The 24896-nt window shown below is 39.8% G+C and overlaps 1 protein-coding gene across 3 annotated transcripts in view; it reads left to right on the top strand.

Moving 5' to 3' along the window:
• EPHA5 (EPH receptor A5) overlaps window positions 1–24896 on the top strand; it is a 237770-nt gene that overhangs the window by 42928 nt on the left and 169946 nt on the right. For 2 of the 3 annotated variants that reach the window (XM_032237901.1, XM_032237899.1), the window contains exon 2: window positions 9421–10084. In XM_032237901.1, coding sequence (XP_032093792.1) covers window positions 9421–10084 — 664 coding nt within the window. Of the gene's footprint in view, window positions 1–9420; window positions 10085–24896 lie in introns of those variants that run through there. The other variant, XM_032237902.1, reaches the window with a different exon arrangement.

The following is a 24896-nucleotide window of genomic DNA, read 5'->3' as shown; positions in this document are numbered from 1 at the left end:
GCTTAACTTTACTAAGAAGGGGAAATCTGGTTAGATTATTTTGAATTACTGTTTGAAAAAGGGGTAAAGAAAGATCATTTACGCTGTTTAAATTTTACTAGAAGGGAAAGTTTGATTACTTGTCTGTAAAGTTATATTTGAATATATGGCATGAATCACGCTGCTTAAATCTTATTGGAAGGGATCATGAGGTTTAGGAAGGAAACGGGAGAGCCTACAGAAGGTCGGGGTAAATAGCAAAGAAGTAAGAGATGAGAATAAAATATAGATAGAATGATTTATACTATTTAAGCATAGATAAAGATGGGGGGCTGAGATCAACACAAAGAGTGGTTTCTTTTTTTCTTTTTTCTCTTTTCTCTTTTCTTTTTTTCCTTTTTTTTTTCTTTTCTTTCTCTGCTTTTCTTTTCTTTTTTTTTTTTTTTTTGATATATTACTTTTATTTTTTTAATTCATATGTATACAAGATATTTTAGATAGAAGGTAGTGCCAGGTGTGGGCCCTGGGAAGTCGGGAGGATTAGGGATGGGGATTGTGGGGGGTGGGGTGGGGGGGTCTTAACATAGTCTTAATAAGAACAAGAATGTATTTATATACGGTGGTCCCTTTTTTTTTTAATTATTATTATTATTATTATTATTATTATTTTCCTTGGTTCATTTTACTTTTATCAGATCAAACAACATTCGAATAAAGGCATACACCAAGGAGGGAGGTAGAGGGAAGGAAGAGGGAGGAGTAAGGAAGGAGTAAGGGGAATGTAAGGAGTAATGTAAGGAGGGTGTCTGGGGAGTAAGGGGGGAAGGAAGGTTTGAGGGGAAAGGGAAGTAGGAGGGGAGTGTTAGAGGGAGAAAGGAAAGTTGGAGGGGGTAGATGGGGTGTATGGAGGATGCAAGGGTTAGGTGGGGTTGTGAATGATGAGTTGTGTTTCCTTTTTACTTGTTCGTTTTATTCCCTTTTTTCTTTTTTTTTTTTTCTTTTCTTATAGTAAATACCCTGTATATAAATGATTGCAAATGGAATGTGAAAATTGAATAAAATATTTTATAACAAAAATTGTTTCTTAAAATTCAAAATAGAGGAGGAAACCGGAAGGAAACAATGATAATTTAGGCTAAAAACTTCGGGTACAATTTTGAATTGGAGTACTGGGAAAAATTATGGGAAAAAAATTATAAATTGACAATGTTGGCATCCTATAAGGAAAACATCTATGAAATGTTTTATAGGTGGCATTTACCCACAGCGAGATTGGCCAGAATGTTCCCAAATATGGTTAGAACAAAAAATTGACATGAACCCTGAACTGTCTCTTCTAGGAATAATAATAAAAAGATTAGTAAGAATATCTAATGTATAATGCTTCGTATAATTACCGCTGCCAGAATCTCATCTGCCCAAAGTTGAAAACAAAAAACCATTCCCTCAAATGCAGAAATCATAAAAAAGGCGCTGGAATGCTTGGAAATGGACAAACTAATGATGGAACTAAGAGATAGAGTGGAAACAGTACTACAAGATATGGAATAGGTGGTATAAATAGCTCAAAAAGAGATATAAAATCAATGCATGAGAAAAACATAGTAAACACAATGAAGAGATGGCATATACTTAGAAAGCAATAGAGATGGAAATATTGTATATAGATGTATATATTGTAAAAATGAGAAAGTATGAAACAAAGAAGAATATGTATAAGATAATAGAATGGAAAATGGAAAACCCAAAATCAGAAAAAAGAAATACCGATAACAGAAAACTGTAAAAGTGTAATTGTGATTGTTATATCTATGTAAAAAGCTCTTTGCAAATCAGGGAGATGATGTGAAATAGCAGATTTGCCACCATCGCAAATAGCAGATTTTCAAGTCAACTGCATTGTACATTTTGCTATTGTCTATTCTTGAAAAATGCGTATCTGAGAATATTGTACCAGATGACATGTGAGTGAACAGGAATAAGATGAGACAATACAGAAAAAAAGATTGGCACCCTTTGAAGTTCCAATAATTAACTAAATAGTAAATCTTGTATTAAAAAGTATTAAGAGTAATCTTCCAACAGAATGAATGTAGAGAAAATGTAGAGAAGATGTAGAGAAATAATGGGAACACTCTGGAACTCAGTAAAAAGAACAAAATTTAGTGAAGCATTGAAGCTTTAGATGATACCAAGTATGTTAATTTTATTCCTTAGCAAAGAATTCTGAAATATATTGTTGTGAGAAAAAGAATTTATTGTATTTTAAATTTGGTGACTTAGAAAAAAATCCATGATGACGTGAATGTGCTTAAATTATCTCAAGCTTTTTATTTTTGGGAATTACTATTTTTTTCCTCCCTTTTTCTACTTCATTGAATTTGAAAGGAAGCAATTTGATCAATATCTGTTTGTTTTCATTTGCAAAAGTTTATACCACAAAGGTTGTTTTTCTATCTTGTTTTGGTTTGTAGTAATAAGAGAATGAAATATTTGTATCTTTGAGTGAAGGACAGTTTGAAGCTGTAAAACCTCTTTATTTATTTATTTTTGTTCTATTTGAAGTAAACTTGGATATGCATAATTAAATGTACTCAAAACTTTTGGATTATTGTCTTTGTTATATTGTCATTTTGTTCTCATTCTACATATGGAGGAGAAATTCACTTGATCCAAATTTTTATGCAAATCTATTCAGGCACTACACACCTTTCCAAATCAGCAATTTTTTGCATATTATAAACTACTATGCAGAGTTTTGATGACATTAACAATTCAAAAAGTATACAAAAATTAAAAAAAGACAATGTTTGCATTGATTTTGATTTTCAGGAAGAAAAACATGTAAAATAGTTGCATGAGTTGGAAGAAGAGATGTTGAAGAAATGCACAAAAAATAAGTACATTTTTTGTTCCAAATGCATTTGGAAGAGATAGTGTCTACCTGATGCAGCAAACATGACAGAAATTGAGACTGGGATAATTGGGAAACTGAGAAAATCAACTTAAAATTAAGAATTTTTTTAAAAAACTAATCCAATGGTTCTCAACCTGTGGTCTGCGGACCCGGAGGTGTATGTTGTCGCAGGGTCCATGAATGCTAGATGCAGTCTAGTGCTTTAAATTGTGGATTATATCTTGATGGTCTATGGTCGTAGTCTGTGGCCACAGAAGAGATTCAATGGTGAAAAAAAGGTAGAGAACTACTTAATTAATCTATTCTCATCTCTAGGTTGATATAGACAAATATTTATTTTTGATGTGCTGTAGATCTGACAAGAATCATATATAGATGAACTGCGTTACTTATGGGTATAATCATGAGCTTCATCCATATCTTGTTGAATGTTTAAGGCTGCATGTGAGTATGGGAGAGAAAGTAGGTGTGATCAAAGTAAGAAGTGTGTGTTCAAAGTAAAAAGCATGTTTTTCTTAAACAGCCTCTTTTTTCAATAAATTGGTATCTCCTTTCTTCTTCTTAAAAACATATTTAATTTTAATGTAGAATACAAACTTTATTATTTGTATTACCTTATTTTTAACCATCATAAATATAAGTTGCCAAGCATCTGAATTTTGATCAGGTGATCATGGTGATACTGCATCAGTTCTATGTGTGAAAAATGGTCATAGGTCTCATTTTTCAGTGCCATTGTAACTTTGAAAGGTCACTGAATGAATTGTTTTTAGTGGAGAACTATCTGTAGTCTCCATCTGGCAAATCACTTCCTTCTGAATAATTAATTAATTAGATTGTGACTTTTGCAGCATTAGCATGTACCTTGATCTATGGAAGAATATTCTTCCAAAAACATATTTAATATGCTGTCAGCTGTTTTTGCCATCTTTATAAGATTGTTTTCTTGGACCTGTGATCTCCCCATCATTTATTATGTTTCTCTTCAAGGAAGGAGACCAAAAAAGGACTTTACCAAAACGTTGGTGACAGTAATATTTGCCACTTTTGTATAGATATTTGTTCAGATAAAGACGAAGTCTGAAGGAAAGATGAAATCATAAGGAAACATCTGTAGCTCCTTTCTTTACAACTATAATTTTCTCTTATGATTGTGGGCAGACTTACATGGCCAGCTTTTAAATGTCTGTCTTTTCCCTTGATGAAAGAGATAAATTTTGTGTGTGGTAGCCATGATCCCTGCCTGAAAGCAAAAAGCAAAGGAAATGGCTGCTATTGATCTGGTTATAATGAGAGACTGAAAGAACAGAATGTATATTCTGATGCTATTCTGATGTTGTGATTGGTAAATGTAAGAAAGAGATTCTTAATAATTATAAAATGATGCTTTTTAAAAAGCAGTACAATTGTATGACAGTGAATATAAATAAGAATGTGTTCAGATTTCAAAAATAGAGTTGAGTTCTTAATGTTCAATGTGCCATGTTGAAAAGGTCTATATTTTTTCAAGCAGTGGGACCAGATTTTTTTTATTGAAAAAGTTGTTTTGTCAAATAGGAACATGTAGCGCTAAACCTTGTAAGGGCCTCTGGAGTCTGGGTTCTTCTGGCCCTCTTCGTATGGCTGCCAGTCCAACCTGCTTCCTCTCTGATGCATCTCTACTTGACAGGGTCACATGATGGGATGGTAGTCAGCCTCCTCTCAGCAGGCAGGTCACGGATGGGGTAGTATTCAGGTGGCTGGTTGGAGCTTCTTCCTCTATCTTCACTCTCTCTTGAACTGCCTGCTGGGCTCTCCTTCCACAGCCTCTACTAATTCGTTGTTTCCTCTGCTTGCCTCCTTTCACTCAAACTCTTCTCCCCCTCAGGCTTGCCTCACAGAAGTCTCTCCTATCCTATATTCTTCTCTCCTCAGGCTTGGCCCACAGAAGCCCCTGCTATATCCTATACTCTTCTCTCCCTCAGGTTTGGCCCACAGAAGGACCTACTATATCCTATACACTTCTCTTTCTCAGGCTTGGCCCGCAGAAGCCTCTGCTATCCTATACTCTTCTCTTCTTCAGGCTTGGCCCACAGAAGCCTCTGATATCCTATATTCTTCTCTTCCTCAGGCTTGGCCCACAAAAGCCCCTGCTATATCCTATACTCTTCTCTTCTTCAGGCTTGGCCCACAGAAGCTCCTGCTATATCCTATACTCTTCTCTTTCTCAGGCTTGGCCCACAGAAGCCCTTGCTATCCTATCCCCTTCTCTCCCTCAGGCTTGGCCCACAGAAGCCTCTGCTATCCTATTCCCTTCTCTCCCTCAGGCTTGGCCCACAGAAGCCCCTGCTACATCCTATACTCTTCTCTCCCTCAGGCCTGGCCCACAGAAGCTCCTGCTATATCCTATACTCTTCTCACCCTCAGGCCTGGCCCACAGAAGCTCCTGCTATATCCTATACTCTTCTCTTTCTCAGGTTTGACCCACAGAAGCCCCTGCTATATCCTATACTCTTCTCTTCTTCAGGCTTGGCCCACAGAAGCCCCTGCTATCCTATTCCCTTCTCTCCCTCAGGCTTGGCCCACAGAAGCCTCTGCTATCCTATACTCTTCTCTCCTTCAGGCTTGGCCCACAGAAGCCCCTGCTACATCCTATACTCTTCTCTTTCTCAGGCTTGGCCCACAGAAGCCCCTGCTATATCCTATACTCTTCTCTTTCTCAGGCTTGGCCCACAGAAGCCCCTGCTATATCCTATACTCTTCTCTCCCTCAGGCTTGGCCCACAGAAGCCCCTGCTATATCCTATACTCTTCTCACCCTCAGGCCTGGCCCACAGAAGCTCCTGCTATATCCTATACTCTTCTCTTTCTCAGGTTTGACCCACAGAAGCCCCTGCTATATCCTATACTCTTCTCTTCTTCAGGCTTGGCCCACAGAAGCCCCTGCTATCCTATTCCCTTCTCTCCCTCAGGCTTGGCCCACAGAAGCCCCTGCTATATCCTATACTCTTCTCTTTCTCAGGCTTGGCCCACAGAAGCCCCTGCTACATCCTATACTCTTCTCTCCCTCAGGCTTGGCCCACAGAAGCCCCTGCTATATCCTATACTCTTCTCACCCTCAGGCCTGGCCCACAGAAGCTCCTGCTATATCCTATACTCTTCTCTTTCTCAGGTTTGACCCACAGAAGCCCCTGCTATATCCTATACTCTTCTCTTCTTCAGGCTTGGCCCACAGAAGCCCCTGCTATCCTATTCCCTTCTCTCCCTCAGGCTTGGCCCACAGAAGCCTCTGCTATCCTATACTCTTCTCTCCTTCAGGCTTGGCCCACAGAAGCCCCTGCTACATCCTATACTCTTCTCTTTCTCAGGCTTGGCCCACAGAAGCCCCTGCTATATCCTATACTCTTCTCTTTCTCAGGCTTGGCCCACAGAAGCCCCTGCTATATCCTATACTCTTCTCTTTCTCAGGCTTGGCCCACAGAAGCCTCTGCTATATCCTATACTCTTCTCTTTCTCAGGCTTGGCCCACAGAAGCCCCTGCTATATCCTATACTCTTCTCTTTCTCAGGCTTGGCCCAGAGAAGCCTCTGATATCCTATACTCTTCTCTCCCTCAGGCTTGGCCCACAGAAGCCTCTGCTATCCTATACTTTTCTCTCCCTCAGGCGTGGCCCACAGAAGCCCCTGCTACATCCTATACTCTTCTCTTTCTCAGGCTTGGCCCACAGAAGCCCCTGCTATATCCTATACTCTTCTCTTTCTCAGGCTTGGCCCACAGAAGCCCCTGCTATATCCTATACTCTTCTCTTTCTCAGGCTTGGCCCAGAGAAGCCTCTGATATCCTATACTCTTCTCTCCCTCAGGCTTGGCCCAGAGAAGCCTCTGCTATCCTATACTTTTCTCTCCCTCAGGCGTGGCCCACAGAAGCCCCTGCTATCCTATACTCTTCTCTCCCTCAGGCTTGGCCCACAGAAGCCCCTGCTATATCCTATACTCTTCTCTTCTTCAGGCTTGGCCCACAGAAGCCCCTGCTATCCTATACTCTTCTCTCCCTCAGGGTTGGCCCACAGAAGCCTCTGCTATCCTATACTCTTCTCTCCTCCAGGCTTGGCCCACAGAAGCCCTTGCTATCCTATTCCCTTCTCTCCCTCAGGCTTGGCCCACAGAAGCCCCTGCTACATCCTATACTCTTCTCTCCCTCAGGCTTGGCCCACAGAAGCCCCTGCTATATCCTATACTCTTCTCACCCTCAGACCTGGCCCACAGAAGCTCCTGCTATATCCTATACTCTTCTCTTTCTCAGGTTTGACCCACAGAAGCCTCTGCTATCCTATACTCTTCTCTTCTTCAGGCTTGGCCCACAGAAGCCCCTGCTATCCTATTCCCTTCTCTCCCTCAGGCTTGGCCCACAGAAGCCTCTGCTATCCTATACTCTTCTCTCCTTCAGGCTTGGCCCACAGAAACTCCTGCTATATCCTATACTCTTCTCTTTCTCAGGCTTGGCCCACAGAAGCCTCTGCTATCCTATTCCCTTCTCTCCCTCAGGCCTGGCCCACAGAAGCCCCTGCTACATCCTATACTCTTCTCTTTCTCAGGCTTGGCCCACAGAAGCCCCTGCTATATCCTATACTCTTCTCTTTCTCAGGCTTGGCCCACAGAAGCCTCTGCTATATCCTATACTCTTCTCTTTCTCAGGCTTGGCCCACAGAAGCCCCTGCTATATCCTATACTCTTCTCTTTCTCAGGCTTGGCCCAGAGAAGCCTCTGATATCCTATACTCTTCTCTCCCTCAGGCTTGGCCCACAGAAGCCTCTGCTATCCTATACTTTTCTCTCCCTCAGGCGTGGCCCACAGAAGCCCCTGCTATCCTATACTCTTCTCTCCCTCAGGCTTGGCCCACAGAAGCCCCTGCTATATCCTATACTTTTCTCTCCCTCAGGCTTGGCCCACAGAAGCCGCTGCTATATCCTATTCCCTTCTCTCCCTCAGGCTTGGCCCACAGAAGCCTCTGCTATCCTATACTTTTCTCTCCCTCAGGCGTGGCCCACAGAAGCCCCTGCTATCCTATACTCTTCTCTCCCTCAGGCTTGGCCCACAGAAGCCCCTGCTATATCCTATACTTTTCTCTCCCTCAGGCTTGGCCCACAGAAGCCGCTGCTATATCCTATTCCCTTCTCTCCCTCAGGCTTGGCCCACAGACGCCCCTGCTATCCTATCTCCTTACCCCCCCCCTTTTCCCCTTGATTTCACCTCCTCTTTCCCTGCTTCCTGCTTCTTTTCTTCCCTTTCCTTTTTTTCCTTTTCCCACAGCCAAGCCCCTCCTTCTTTCTCTTGCACTCCCTCTGTCTCTTCCCCTTCCTCCCCAAACCCTCCTTTTATTCACTCCTCCCCACTGCTACATACAGGTCTGAACTTCTGCAGTATCCTGACATTTTAGCCATGTATTTCATCTACAATAGTTCCCTTAGTATTGTAGACAAAATACTTTCCTTAGTATTGTAGTAGTACCAATTTTTGGTACCATAGAAATTATTTTTATTATGTTTCCCAGAGATTGTTTCTTCAGTTTGAATAGCACTAGATAACCTTCAAATTGTAGTATATTTGAATATTGTTCTAAGTAACACTGCTTACTTATTCCGGAGAAAATCAGGTAGGCAAGTCCAGATCTTATTGTTTATTTCATATTTATGACCAAAGCAGTAGCCTCTCTGGTCCTGTGATAACATGAATTCCTATTCACAGTGGATGTTTGTTTTGTGGGTTCCTTAATATTCACACTTTAAGAAAATCTAGACTTGCACCAAATACATTAGGAAACAGAAATAATTGATGTCATTATTAGAAAATATAGATAGGAGACAAACTATTCAATCAGTCATAAATTGAATAAGCTAGCAACCTAGTCCAGGAAAATTATTATTTTTAAAATATTAAAAAATATTTTACCTTTTTCTTTGAAGTATTTATAGTACAGGAATTCACTTAAAATGCTTACCATTAAATGGGAAACTTTGATGATCAATTTCTTTATTTGTCTTCTAACCAAATACTTCAGCTATGCCATTTTTTTTCCTTTTAGGAATCCTTTTCTTTTCAAAGCAAACTATTTTCCTATTTTCAAAATTATTTCTAGGTGTTCTGCTTTGAAAAGATTCTATATACAGTACAATAGTTTTCAGCTTATAACCACAATTGACCCTAACATTCCTGTTGCTAAGCAAGATAGTTGTTAAGTGAGTTTTGTCCTATTTTACAATCTTGTTACTTATCACAAAAATCTAATATATCAATAATTGGAAAGCAAAGCTTAGGTGAACATTGTAAATCTGTTTTTTTTAGCTGCTATGGGCAACTTGTGGGGAAAAATCTAATTCAATATTTAAAGGTATAGATAAGGTTTGGTATTTTTACTTTATTTTTCTTTTTTTCATTATCACTTGCCTCATTCTATAATAGCAGATGTAGAATTGTGGGCATTTGCAATCTGATTTTTAAAATTGTATTTTTTTTCCTGTTTCTTTCTCCCTTCCCCCTCTTTGTCTAGTGGGAAGAAATTGGTGAGGTGGATGAAAATTATGCACCAATCCACACATATCAAGTGTGTAGAGTGATGGAACAGACTCAGAATAATTGGCTTTTGACAAGCTGGATCTCTAACAAAGGAGCTTCTCGGATCTTCATTGAACTAAAATTTACCCTTAGAGACTGTAACAGCCTTCCAGGAGGTCTTGGAACTTGCAAAGAGACTTTTAATATGTATTACTTTGAATCCGATTATGAAGATGGGAGGAATATGAAAGAAAACCAATACATCAAGATTGATACTATTGCAGCAGATGAGAGTTTTACAGAATTAGATCTTGGAGATAGAGTCATGAAGCTAAATACAGAGGTGAGGGATGTTGGACCTCTAACCAAAAAGGGCTTTTACCTTGCTTTTCAGGACGTGGGTGCCTGCATTGCACTGGTATCTGTCCGGGTCTATTATAAAAAGTGCCCTCTGGTGATTCGAAACCTTGCCATCTTTCCTGACACCATCACTGGAGCTGATTCTTCACAGCTACTAGAAGTCTTAGGATCATGTGTGAACAATTCAATGACTGATGAACCCCCAAGGATGCATTGCAGTGCTGAAGGGGAATGGCTGGTGCCTATTGGAAAATGCATATGTAAGGCAGGTTATGAGGAGAAGAACAGCACCTGCCAGGGTAAGGATTTTATGTCAGAAATAGTTTTATTGATCTGTCTGGAAGAAAAATATTAATCTGTGTTTCTGTGTGTGCACTCATATGTATACAAACACACATATAGAGAATGAGAACATTCTATAATAAAGGATGGCAGCCTAATTGTTTCTCATATAAATATGCTTTTTCACAGTGCTTTCTTAGATAAGGCAGAATTAGAACTCACAATCACAGTTGCTTAATGATTGGTCCCTTAATCACCAGTCAGAGTTACAATGGTTGTCAAAAGATTGAGTCAGATCCTGTGGTAAACTGCTTAATGACCACAATGACCTATGACTCATTCCTAAATGATGGTCATAAATTGAGGATTACATGTATACTAATCTGGCTCTTCTAAGAGGCACTGATAATTCTTTAATCCTCCTAAATATCCTTGATAGTAAGCATACCTTTTTCACAGATGTTAGTAAAACACATAACTCCCAACTGTGTTGGTCTCTGAAAATTAAAAATTAATTAGAAGCCTTGATAAGTGACCCCTCTAAAATCTCAAAATACGAAGAATAAAGATTTGAGGTGATATTTGGATGAGAAAGAGGCCTTTTGGACACAAAATAATCATAGTACTATAGCATTCCCACATGGGCATATTTTAATTGCATTCTTATACTTATGAGCAAAACAAGCAAACATGCGGGAGTCAATTTAGCTATTTTAAATGTCAGTTTCTGTAATGTTCTGTTCCTCTCCCAATTTTTTACATTTACCATATTTTTCGGAGTATAAGATGCACCTTTCCTCCCCCCCAAAAGAGAGTAAAAATCTGGTACACTGAATACAACATTTTTGGCCTACCGAAACCGGGTCCCCTTTGCAAAAAACCAGGAGTGCAGAGGGTTTGGGAGGCCTGCAGAGTGCAAAAACTTTTTTTTAGAGTTTACCTCTTCAAAATCATGGTGCGTTTTATACTCTGGTGCGTCTTATAGTTAAAAAAATATGGTATATTTCATCACCAAAAGGCTTCTTCCTCATCCAAATATATTGTATCACCTTGAATCTTTATTCTTTGTATTTTGAGATTTTAGAGAGTTCACTTATAAAGGCAACTAATTAATTTTTAATTTTTAGAGATCATCAGAGTTGGGAGGATGGAAGATGGTTGAATTTTCCCTTTGTCAGCCTTGGGAATCAATTTGATTGATCAATCAATCAGTCAATCAATCATAAACTCAATCTACTTATTAGTTTCTGATGCCATTAGTGACAATTAAGCAATTATCAAAGTTATAATACAGGATATTCTTAAATTTATTAATGTTTACTTGATAATATTGACATCTTGACAGGACTGTTAGATTCTCTAGCTTGATAGTTTTCTGGTTTTTTAATTGTTTTATGCTTCCTTGTTGAATGGTGATATAAAATGGAGCCTCCTTTGAGTTATGCTCAATTCCTGGTGACTGTATGAATGCATTTGTGTTTTATCTTGGCAACAATATTAAAATAGTTTACTACTGCTTTCTTCCAGGATATATTTTTAACTTTGTCTAGTCTATACTTCTGATAGTTCCTACCTTCTGAGCAAATACAATTGGATATGCCTTTGCATAGCCAAATACACATAAATAAATAGAGACTGCTGAGTATTTAATTAGTATAAACTTTAAGCATGATAAAGTATTATATAACTTATTATGTAGGAAGAAAATGCTGATGGGGATGAATTACCTTTCATATTTTGTCAGTGATGTGTTCCTTTATCAATGTTCACCAGTACCAGAACTAATAATATAATGATTATCCTAGAATAGAAATAAAATTAAGCTATATTGATAAAATAAAATAAGATAAAGAAAATTATTACAGTAAAATTACAGAGTACAGATACAGTTACGTTTACAGTGAATAATCTATATACTTTAAGTAATAGGACAGATTATAAAAAACGTAATACTATAATTTATAAAACACTGTAGGAATTTCTTTGTTCAAACATATATTTACTCAATTGATAATCAAATGATTTTTGCCAAGACTCATTTTTTTATGTGAAGATAATGTAGGTATTCGCAGAAAAATTCTCTAAAATTGACAAGAAACTCAAGGCTATTGGTTTCCTGTAGAATATAAACAGCACCAAATTTCAGTAACATATTTGTGCTCTTGCATATCTTTGAACTATCTAATCCATAGACAATATAATTCTGAAAACATTTTTATCATGCTACATTTTGTATTCATGGTTTTACAATTTTCTTTGAACAGTTGTCCAAAATAATAGAATTTCATTTGGTCCAAGAATAATACCATAAATCTACTTTTCTTTATTGCTCTATTAATATTATGTCTCTATCTCCAACATTCTGCATAAGATGCATTCTTTTGGATATGTGAAGATTATTGGTTTGCAATTTCCTAAAAAAAAAGTAGATGATACTTCTGGACATTTCAAAAGAAAATAGTAGTTTATACAGCAATGCTTTTTAAAAGAAGTATGTTTAACATTTTGCATTGTATTCTTTGATTTTTGTATAAACATTAAATTATTATATCATGCCATTTTCCTTCTGGCTTGCATTAAAATTTGTTTCCTCCTATTACCAGTGGTTGGATTCAACCAGTTCGCATCTATTCGGGAGAATCGGTTGTCAACTTTCTAAGCAGTTTGGAAAACCGGTTGTTGGAAGAAATCTCATTTTGGTTTTTTTCACTTTATAGAGCTAATCCTGTAAGGAAGGCAGGAAGGAAACATTCTGGTGTTGTTTCTAGCCTAATATTTATTGCCCAGTTTACAGAACTTGCCTCTCCGGTTAACCTTTATTACATTGTAACAGCTAAGGTGAAGCATCCATCGACCTGAGTGATATTGAGTTGGCCACGCCCACCCAGTCACATGACCACTGAGCCCCTCTTGGTCATTAGGGCAGAGAACCTGTGGTTAAATTATTTGAATTCCATCACTGCCTATGGTTAACTTAATGTGTGATTAAGGTATTCTTAGCAAATAAGCTTAGTTAATGAACCAGGCATGTCACCAAGAACAATGGCAAAGTATAACTTAATATGATCGGTAAGATGTGCCTCAAAAATAAGCAAGCATTATTAATGTCAATTATTTGTTTATCTGATCAATTATAGATTAGATGATTACAGGTTCAGGTTCATGCTTTCTGAATTGCTTACCTTTCTTCTAAATTATGATACTACTGGATATTGACATCATATGAATTGCCACTTAAGCTGGTATGTGTAAGTTTAAATAGCAAGCAAGGTATTAGTTCAAATTCATCTTTAATTAGAGTTGATTGTGGGGAATAGACTGAGATTGGTTTACATACAATAGATTGAGATTGATTTACAATCTTACAATAGATTGTGGTTGACCTACAAGGCTACTTAAAAAGCCTCAGTCACAGATTCACTCTGAAAACATAACACAATAATAATTGAAAGTTTATATTAGTAATGCACCAACGTTAGCAATAATGCAAATCAGAAGTTGATTTATAACATTTACATGTGATAAAGAGGATATAAAATATAAACTCTAATATTTTTACCAGGTTAGATTTTTAATTTTTTTAAATAAATGGCGTTGAAATTCTTGCTAATCCTCATGAACATATGGCAGCAATTATGATCTGTTTTGGCTAAATCTGCTAAGTGATACTGATGTGCTCAATCCATCATCTTGTTGGCAATGTATTTAGAACAGGAAGCTGGGCAAATTCTATGATTCAAGTCAGTACATGGACCAAATCTCATTATATGATTGACCTCTAATTTTTCACAGAGCAGGTCATCACATTGTGGTTGCTTAATGAAGAGAAAAAAATTATTTTACGCTTGTTTCCCATCACAAACCACTTGAATTAGTATAACTTGCAATTCTATTTTGACCACCAATGAACTGTTACTAATTTAGGGAAGTATTAGTAATTATTGATATAAATTATCTTTTTAAAATAGAAACTAAAAATATTCAAGCATGTTGACTTGCTGTGGCTAAAATCATTAGTTACTCATTGTCAGAGCTCTGTTCTTATTTGTAAAATGATGTAGATTTTCATAGAATCAGAGTGGAAGTGACCTTAAAACTCATCTAGACCAACATTTTTGATAGATAGCCATCCAACCTCTTTTTATGCACTTCCTAAAAATGTCTGAATTATTGCCTTATTGCCTTCTTTGATAAAGTGGCTAAATTAGGAGATCAAGGAAATGCTGTGTTCTGTATATACTGTGTTTGCCCGAAAATATGATCTACTCAGAACTAAGTTTTAGCTTGATTTTTACACATGTGCCCAATATATGTCTACTCCCAAAATAAGCCCTAATTAAGACTCCACCCAGGATGCACAGGTAAAAATTTTAAGCTAGGGATGGGGTGTGTGGAGCTGCCTTACTACTTACCTTCCAACAGTTGTAGCCAGGCCTCGCACACATCTGCCCATTTCTTCTGCAGCTGGCAAGGCTTTCCTAAAAGCCTCTGTAGCTGATATCAGAGTTCTGGATCGATCCAGAGCTCTGTTATCAGCTGCAGAAGTCTTCAGGAAAGCCTTGCAAGCCTTGCTGGACGAAGAAGTTCCTGAAGGCCTCTGATAGCGAAAAAGAGGCCAGGGATAATGCACGCAAGTGAGGTGAGTCAGTGGATGACACCCCTCCCCCTGAAAATAAGACCTGGTGCCGTTTTTGGTGGAAAAAATATAAGATAATTTCCGGGAAACACAGTCGTATACTTGGATTTCAGTAAGGCTTTTGACAGAGTAGAACACAACTTTCTTGGTAAGATACAAGAAAGTTTGATAGACAGAACTATCACCAAATGGATGCATAAATGGTTGAACAACCACACTGAGAATGTAGTCTTCAATAGAAATATATCTATATAGAGGAAAACCATGCAGTGGCATACCTCAAGATTCTGTATTGGGGCCAGTGCTCTTCAACATCTTTAGAAAAGATCTAGATGAGGGGATAAAGGGGGAGCTCATCAAATGTGCAGACAACACCAACACTTTGAATGAAAACTCAAAATTCAGAAGGATCTGGACAGACAGCATTCGCCCAGGTACGCCTGGTGCGCCAGTTGCGACCCTACCTGAACCGGGAGGCGCTCACAACTGTCACTCGGGCCCTCGTGATTTCTAGGCTGGAATACTGCAATGTGCTCTACATGGGGCTGCCCTTGAAGAGCATCCGGCGACTTCAGCTAGTACAAAACGCAGCCGCGCGAGTGATCGCGGGTGCACCTCGATTCACCCGCATTACACCTATCCTCCGCGAGCTGCGTTGGCTACCTGTCGATCTCCGGATGCGCTTCAAGGTGCTATTGACCACCCATAAAGCCCTACATGGCAGTGGATCTGGATACTTGAGAGACCGCCTTCTGCCAATTACCTCCCTACGGCCTATAAGATCTCATAGGTTAGGCCTCCTCCGCATCCCATCGGCCAGCCAATGCCGGCTGGCAACCACAAGGAGGAGGGCCTTCTCAGTAGCGGCCCCGACCCTTTGGAACGAGCTCCCCATAGAGATCCGCACCCTCTCCACCGTCCAGGCCTTCCGCATAGCCTTGAAGAACTGGCTCGCCCGTCAGGCCTGGGGATAAGGACCATTGCCCCGCCCGAATGTTGTATGCATGTTGTGTATTATCTTATTATGTGTTGTTGTTTTAGTATTGTATTGTTTTGTATTCCCCTCTCCCTGGTTTCTGTGAGCCGCCCTGAGTCCCCTCAGGGAAAAGGGCGGCCTACAAATAAAATCAATTCAATTCAATTCAATTCAGACGTGAGTATTTGACCCTATTCAACAAGGTATAGTTCAGTGGTGAGAGAAGTAAGGACTTTCATGTAGACTGGAAAAATCAAATGTACAGGCTTTTACAATAGATAGTACCTGGCTCAACTAGTAATTGTTGAGTAGTAGTTGCATGATGGATTCAGGTGCCCTGATAGACCATCATTTATATATGAGCCAGTAATATGCAACTGCCAAAAAAGCCAATGCACCATAACCTTGGTGACATCAACAGAGAGATAATCTCAAGATCATAAGAAATGATTGAACTAATGACTTTATATTAAACTAGTGAGGCTATACTTGGAATACTGCACCCAATTCTGGTCACCATAATACAAACAGATTTTGAGACTCTAGAAAGAATGCAGAGAAAATCAACAAATATGTGTCTGGAGGCTAAATTTTACAGTGAAAAGCTAAGGGAATTACGTTTAGCCTAAAGAAGAGAACAATTATGCTATTCTATATTCTCTATTCTCTACAGGAAGTCCTCGACTTAACAACCAAAATTAACCCCAAAATTTCTCTTGTTAAGTGATACATTGAGTTTTGCCTCATTTTATGATTTTTTTGCCAAAGTTGTTAAGTGAATCGCTACATTTGTTCAATTAGTAACATGATTGTTATGTTGTTGTTGTTTTTTATGTTGGAGTTAGCCCTCTGGAATAGCCCACCACTAGAAATTTGTCTATTTTTTAAATACCTTTATTGATTTTTAAAAATGGGAAATAAAAAAGATAAGCAGGGAAGAAAAATAACAATCTAGAAATAAAGAAAATAGAAGTGCAAAAGGCATCCTTGGCTTATAACTGGTCACTTAGCTACTAAGTGACCAGTTTGATGTTACAACAACCCCCCCCCCCAAAAAAAAAAAGATTATGGCTGCTGCAGTTCCCTCCCCACCTATATCTCCCACCCATCCTGCTGGTTCCCCACAGACCTTAGCCTACTCCCAAGCTGGCCACTCAGCCACACAAGAGAGCCAAAGCCGGTCAGAAGTTACTGGTACATAGAGGGCAGATACAAGCCTACTTACAAGGCTACTTCCCATCCAGCCACCCCAGGTTGCTCACAGGTCACAGCCAGCTCTGAATTTACCTAGCCATGCAAAGAAGCCTAAAACTTGTCAGTAGAAGCAACCAGCACAGGGAGGCAGTTTCAGGATTACAAGGGACTTGCAGGATTCAACTTGCTCCTTGGCTAGCTCCAGGACCCAACATATCTTTTTGGGGTTTTTTGCAGAGGAATCCAGCCAACGTGAAGCAATGTGAGATTCAGCTTTCCATGAGATGCTGCTGACCTTATGGCAACTTCATGTTGCCTCTGTTTGTGGTGTTTGTGGGACCTGATAGCCAAATCAGGCCTTAGATTCTATCTTGGCACGCTCCCTAAAATAAGCAACCAAGTCAGAAGATCATTTAAAGGCAATTAGAGTGCTGATAATCAGAGAATCTCTCTATTTAACTGCCTCTGTGTGTCTATTGTTTCTGCTCACTGGCTTTAGGCTCTCTTGTGTAGCTGAGTGGTCAGCTTGGGAGTAGGTCAAGGCCTGGGGTCCAAATGGTCAGAGAGCAGAGTACTGGGTGCCTCTGGGGTGAGGGGTGCCTTATGAGGGGGCAGGCAGGACTTGGCCTGTGCTAGGCCTCTAACCCTGAGGGACCTCATGCTTCACTTAAAGATCTGCATATTTGTTTAACAATTGCATTAGGGAGAGCAGGCTGGGAGGAAATAGCTAAATAATATAATAAAATAGCAGAGTTGGAAGGGGCCTTGGAGGTCTTCTAGTCCAACCCCCTGCCTAGACAGGAAATCCTATACCATTCCAGACAAATGACTATCCAACATCTTCTTAAAGACCTCCAGTATTTGGGGCATTCACAACTTCTGGAGGCAAGCTGTTCCACTGATTAATTGGTCTAACTATCAGGAAATTTCTCCTCAGTTCTAAGTTGCTTCTCTTCTTGATTAGTTTCCAACAATTGCTTCTTGTTCTACCTTCAGATGCCTTGGAGAATAGTTTGACTCCCTCTTCTTTGTGGCAACCCCTGAGATTATGGAACACTGCTATCATGTCTCCCCTAGTCCTTCTTTTCATTAAACTAGATATTCCCAGTTCCTGCAACCATTTTTCATATGTTTTAGTCTCTAGTCCCCTAATCGTCTTTGTTGCTTTTCTCTGCACTCTTTCTAGAGTTACCACATCTTTTCTACATCGTGGCAACCAAAACTGAATGCAGTATTCCAAGTGTGGCCTTACCAAGGCATTATAAAGTGGTATTAACACTTCACGTGATCTCGATTCTATCCCTCTCTTTATGTAGTATAGAACTGTGTTGGCTTTTTTGGCAGCTGCTGCACACTGCTGGCTCATTTTTAAATGGTTGTCCACTAGAACTTCAAGATCCCTCTACTTGGTTGTCCACTACTATTGAGCAAGGTACCACCTATACTGTACCTGTGCATTTTGTTTTTCTTGCCTAAATGTAGAACCTTACTTGTTTCACTATTGAATTTCATTTTATTAGATAGTGTCCAATGTTCAAGTTTGTCAAAATTTTTCTGTATCTTAAGCCTGTCTTCTGGAATGTTGGCTACTCCTGCCAGCTTGGTGTCATCTGCAAATTTGATGAGTTCCCCATTTATTCCCTCATCCAAATCATTGATGAAGATGTTGAAGAGTACTGGGCCTAAAACTGACCCTTGGGGTACTCCACTGCATACTTCCCTCCATGAAGATGCAGTTCCATTGAGGACTACATGTTGAGTGTGGTTGGTCAGCCAGTTACGAATCTATCTGGTGGTGATGCTGTCCAACCCACATTCTTCTACTTTATCTAGTAGTAAATTATGGTCTACCTTATCAAATGCCTTACTGAAGTCCAAGTAAACTATATTGATGGCATTCCTCTGAGCCACTAATTTTGTCACTTTGTCAAATAATGCAATAAGATTAGTCTGGCATGATCTGTTTTTGACAAACCCATGTTGACTTTTGGCTATTACTTTGTTTACTTCTAGGTATTCGCTAATTTGTTGCTTGATTATCTTTTCCAGAATCTTTGCTGGTATTGATGTCAGGCTGATAGGTCTATAGTTTCCTGGATCTATTTTTTCTCCTTTTTTGAAGATGGGAACCACATTAGCTTTTTTCCAGTCCTCTGGCAGTTCCCCATGCTCCAGGATCTCTGAAAGATATAGTTCAGTGGTTCTGAGATCTCACCTGCCAGTTCCTTCAGAACCCTGGGCTATAATCCATCCAATCCTGGTGATTTTAATTCATCTAGGATAGACAGGTGCTCACTTACCATTTTCTTCCCTATTTCAATTTGTCTTCTTAATCTGATTTTTGTGGTGCTGTTTTTGATAGGTTGGACTGTTTTATCCCTTTGTGTAGAGACAGAGGCAAAAAAATGAGTTAAATAGTTCTGCTTTCTCCCTGTTGCTTGTCACCTTCTTGCCACTTTCTCCCAGCAATGCATCAATTGTTTCCTTAACATTTTTCTTGTTTTTAACATGTTAGAAGAAGGTTTTTTTTTGTTATTTTTTACTTTTGTGGCAAGCCTTTCTTCATTGTGAGCCTTAGCTTTCCTTACTTCATCTTTACAGGCTTGGGCTATTTGCTGATATTCTGCCTTAGTTATGTTCCCCTCTTTCCACTTTTTATACTTAACTTTTTTGTCTTTCAATTTGTCAGAGAGTTCTTTATGCAGCCATGCTGGTTTCCTTTGGGAGCTGCTATTTTTCTTCTTCACTGGTATTGTGCTAGACTGGGCTTTTGTAATCTAATTTTTCAAAATTTCCAAAGCTTCTTGAGTTGTTTTCCCCTTGAGGATTCTCATCCATGGAATTCTTCTCAAGCTCTCTCTACGTTTATTGAAATTAGCTCTCTTAAAAGCCAAGTTTGAGTTTGTTCTACTACTTGTGTTTGCATAATGTTGAATTCCAATATTGCATGGTCACTTGCCCCCAGGGTTCCTATGGCTTCAACACCTTTTATCATTTCCTCTCTGTTATTGAGAATTAAGTCTAATATGGCCGATCCCTTTGTTCTCTTCTCTGCTTTTTGGGAAACAAAGTTGTCTGCTTGGTTTATTAGGAACCTGTTGTATTGAATATCAGGGGATATTCTGGAAGGGCCGGCACCAGCCTATGCTGCACCCTGATTGGCTGGATGCAGCATAGAGTTCTGTGCATGCTTCCCTAATGGAGCATGCGTAGTAGTCCTCATCGTTGTTGCCAAAGATGGAGTGCTGGTGAGTCTACTTGGTGGGGAAGGCCCAAAGAAGTCCAGGCAGCCCGTAACTCGGCCCAGGACAGAAATCGGTTGTCTGCGGAACGTTGCGGTTCAGAAGGCTCTCTGGTTGCGAGCAAAAACCGAGAGGAGGAGGTCGGGCCCTTTCAATGGAATTTCCAGAGGAGTAGGTCGGGCCTGGGTGTGGAACAAGGAATGGCCATTCAGATACTTATTATATAAGCCCAGAGAAGAGAAGATCCGCAGCAGAGTAAAGCTGTTAAGGTTGCTAGGATGCTCACGAGCTCTTACTGATTTTGATTACATGAGAGGCAAGCGCTAGGTTGGAGAGGCAAGTGAGCGGCTTTGGTGGTGTAGAGGTGGTGCGAGCGGAGCCGGGCGCGCAGGCGGCGAGGCTTTGGAGGAAGTGCAGGCTTAGGAGGACGCGGCGGCGTCGGGCCGTCCTGGGGCTCCTCGGGTGCTCTTTGGAGGAAGCGGCGGCGTTGGCCTTCCTGGGCTCCTCGGGCTGCTCTTCGGGAGGCAGGCAGGGCTTCGCAGGCAGGCAGGCGGCGGTCATGCTCCAGCCGAGGTTGAGCCGTCACGATCCGTGGCTCGTCCTTGAGCATCGGTGGCGGCTCCAGCCGAGGGTGAGCGCGGGAAGCCCCCTCGGACGGGACGGAGGCCGCGCCTGAGTGATGCTCAAGTTGGCGTAGACGCAGGCAGGCTCCAACGGCGGTGGCTACTGCTGCTGCTGCTGCTGAGCGCAAGCTGGCCTTGGGCGGCAGCTCCTTCAACTGGGTTGTGCCAGTTGTGAGGAAACAGAGGGGAAAGAAAAGAAAGTTTTTTCCCCAGCGTTCGCGTGACTGCGACTGGCTCATTCTCTTTTGTTCCAGTTTTTTCCCCAGCGTTCGTGTGGCTGCGACTGGCTCATTCTCTTTTGTTCCAGGCTCTGCGGGAATCGCTAATCCCATCCTCGTCGCCAGTTTTAAATCGTGAGGGAAGACGCAGGAGCCATGGTTAAGAACAAGCTGTTTATTCAGAACATAGATGACAACGATTCAAACTCCCCGGTAACGCGCCAGGGTATTTATACAAAACCAGAGCAACTGTCAGAATTGACCAACCAATCAGGGGCTGGTAACTGGCTAGCAACAGGCTATGCTGCGTCCAGCCAATCAGGGCGCAGCATAGGCTGTTGCCGGCCCTTCCAGAATATCCCCTGATATTCAATACTTTGGATCTTCCACTTGGTGCAGAGTTTGTTTCCCAGTGATGTCAGGGTAGTTAAAATCCCCCATTACTATTGTGGTGTGCTTCCTACATACCTTTGTTAGCTGACTAGCAAAAAGTTCATCTACTTCCTCTGCTTGGTTGGGTGGCCTGTAGTATAGACCTATGGCAATGTCGTTTCCCCGCCAACTTTTAATATTGACTCAAATGCATTCAAGATAGTTCTCATCATTGTTGTGCTCTATTTCTGTAGAGATGTAGTTATTTCTTATATATAGTGCAACTCCACCTCCTCTTTTAGTTGGTCTATTTCTTTTAAATAATTTATATCCTTCTAGCTGTATGTTCCATTTGTGGGTTTCATCCCACCAAGTTTCTGTAACGGCAACAATATCGTATCTGCCCTCATTTACTTGAATTTCTAATTCACCCTGTTTATTCCTCATACTCTGTGCATTGGTATATAGACATTTGAGTCCATTTTCATTGACCCTGTGATTACTGTCTACATAACCTGTGTTATGCCTGACTGCCCCTATTTTCTTACCACTAGTATGATTCATGCACATGGTATGGCACTCACTATTAAATGCTTGGTTTTGCTTGACAGCAGGAGTGATAATCTTACCCGCACAAACATCTATGTTACATGCACTGATGATCCTATGATTTCTGCTGGGGACAGAAATATTCTGTATCAATTAATTCTCTGTCCCCGCTGTTCAGTTTAAATGTTTATCCAGAAAATCTGTGAATTTAATTCCAAGTAACTCAGTCCCTTTCTTGGATGGGTGCAAACCATCTCTTTTGTACAGTTTTTCATTGGACCTGCTGCAGGCATCATGACTAATAAAACCAAAGCCTTCCCTTTTACACCACTCCTTTAGCTACACATTAAACTCTGCTACATGCTGGCCCTTCCCTTTTTGTTCCTTATACACTGGTAAAACTTCTGAAAAGATAAGCCTACAACTTACACTGCTAAGTTCATACCCCAAGCTCTGGAAATCATTCTTCACAGAAAGTACATCTTTTTGGGACAGATTATTTGTGCCAAGATGTATAATAGCATCAACGTCACAGTCCTTACTTGCATTCTTGACTATCTTAACAATACGCCTCTTGTCTCTGCTGGCAGTAGCACCTGGCAGACACCTGACCTCTTTTAAAACCTCCATATCCTTTCCTAAATTTACATCCCTTATGATTGAATTATCAACTGGAAGGTGACTTCTCTTTTTACATACTTTGATCTTCTTGTGCAACTGATGTGTGGGGAATGAGTTCCCCATTTCGCCTTTCTGAAGAAAGTTCTTCATTTTGGACCACAATCCCCTGCTTATTTGAGTCATCATTATCACAACTACCTTGACCTGTCTCTTTAGTGTCCCCTTTAAGGTCAGCAAGGGCACTATATCTGTTATGCTGGATCACACCAAAAGCTTTGTTTTTATGGTTCACAGCTCTCACCCTGCCAGATCCCACGGTTGTCCAGACTGCTTTTCTCCTGCAGGATCTTTGTGGTAGAGGAAGCTGATAGTGTGGCATCTCCATAGTGTGGAATGGCTGAATTGGGCACCCAATTTCTGCTTGGAGAGCACAGATTAGGGATTTTAGATAGGTAATCTGTCTATGTAGACTAATAATTTGTTTACAAAGGGGACAGTATCCAAATTTGAAAAGAGTACTGCGAAAGATAGGTGCAAAACAGCTATTACATTGAACTAAGATGGTCATTTTGAAATAAAATAAAATCACAATCTCAAGCGCATTAATCCAGAATGTATTATTGCTATTTTGGTCTATAGATATCTGATTCACGCACCTTTAGGCGCGTGGGCTACTACCTAGTCCTCTTTGTCTCTCTGACTCCTCCCTTGTAGCCAGCAGCTCCAATCACCAGCCTCAGGAAAGTTCAAATGAAGTGGAGTTAAAGGGCCCCTATCTTTGTCTCTCTGACTCCCCCCTTGTAGAAAACAGCTCCAATCACCAGCCTCAGGGAAGTTCAAAGTGAAACATTTCATTTAACAGTGGTCGCAGCATGTGATCAAAATAGGCAGGCATGTTGAGGACTATCTGTAGTCCAAAGCCTTGTATAATTTTATATATTGTATACCCACTGTCTTAAGGAGACAGCATCTGAATTTAAAATAAAACAAACACGCCTATTAAAATCAAGTATTGCCGTGTATAAACTCTCAATTTATATATTTGAAAGATAATAATTGCTCACATTTCTATGTCTATACCTCCACCAAAGCTAGTGTCCATAGGAGCAAATTTATTATTCCATGATTCCTGAACTTTAATATGAGAAAACAAATACAGTGGAAATGTAATAAAATTTGTTTCAAAAACTGGATTAAGTATTATAGTTAAACATGAAGCCTTTTATTCAGTTTCATACAAGGAAAAAACTACTGCCTATTTTTATGGTTTGGGGATAGAAGTGAAGCAAGGTATGGGGACATGTTGCACTGAGAATAAGATCTATAATACTGTAATAATCCAATCTCTATTGAACGGTAATAGTGATAATACAATCCTCACTGAAGTGTGCTTGTGGGGAGAACATCATCATGTGTTATGGATTTTGATCATAATTTCATAGGTAGCATTTTGATTTGGGTGTTCCATTTATGGAATTGAAACAGACTTGGCTATTATATCTTTAAAAGATTTGAATCTTCGATCTAAAAAGGTTTGCGCCATAACAAATATTATATTTTAACTTTAAAGCCCTTTATGACATGGGTCCAGGCTATCTGCCTGTCCCATTTGTTCTGACAGAATGAATTTGCTATGGGTTCCCATTGGCCAAAGAATTTAGACTGACAGGATCCAGAAGAAGAGCCTTTCTTGCCTTGGCTCCCATCCTTTGGAACCCCTCGAGGAAGATCTGTCTCCACTTTCTTTGCCTTCTGAAGAGGCCTGAAAATATGGCTGTGTCAACTGACTTGAGGCCTTAATGGGTGTGTCCCATTTTAGAGATAGGTAGTAGATTAGGAGAAGATTCTGTCTTATTCTCCTTTATTCATTGGTCTTTTTTTTTAACTAGTACTTGGTTGGTTTTAATTTTTAACGCTGAATGTTGGTTTTTTTACTGTTTTATATTATTTCTAAGTCACCTAAGAGTTTCTAAGGCAGGATATTAATCAGTACTCTAAGCCGCTCCAATATTTTAACAAATACTGTTTTTAAAAAAGCCTTAATTCTTTAGACTACTTGAAGTTTTAAAGTTTTATAGGAAAGATGCTGCTTCAAAATATTTAGCAAAATTGATTGTTGGTCTTATAATGGAAGAAAATCAGTGGCCAGAAGAGTTAAAGTCATAACCTTATATTGTATTTTAATGCTGTTTGGAACTTCTGAAACAATCTCTGATCTCTTTGTTAGTACTCTGGTGTGGTTGGATGTCTCTCTAAATGTATACACAGATAAAAACAAAAATTCTTTATATCAGTGTTTTCCAAACTTTTTTCTTTATTAACCCCCCCCCCCAAAACCTATTAGAAATCCTTATTTAAATGTACCTGTTGTGATTCAGTAATGGGTTTTTGTGTTATT

Source organism: Thamnophis elegans, chromosome Z, assembly GCF_009769535.1.
Source record: "Thamnophis elegans isolate rThaEle1 chromosome Z, rThaEle1.pri, whole genome shotgun sequence".
Taxonomy (NCBI): domain Eukaryota; kingdom Metazoa; phylum Chordata; class Lepidosauria; order Squamata; family Colubridae; genus Thamnophis; species Thamnophis elegans.
Note: the sequence above shows the minus strand (reverse complement) of the source record. Positions and strands in the feature narration are given on the sequence as shown.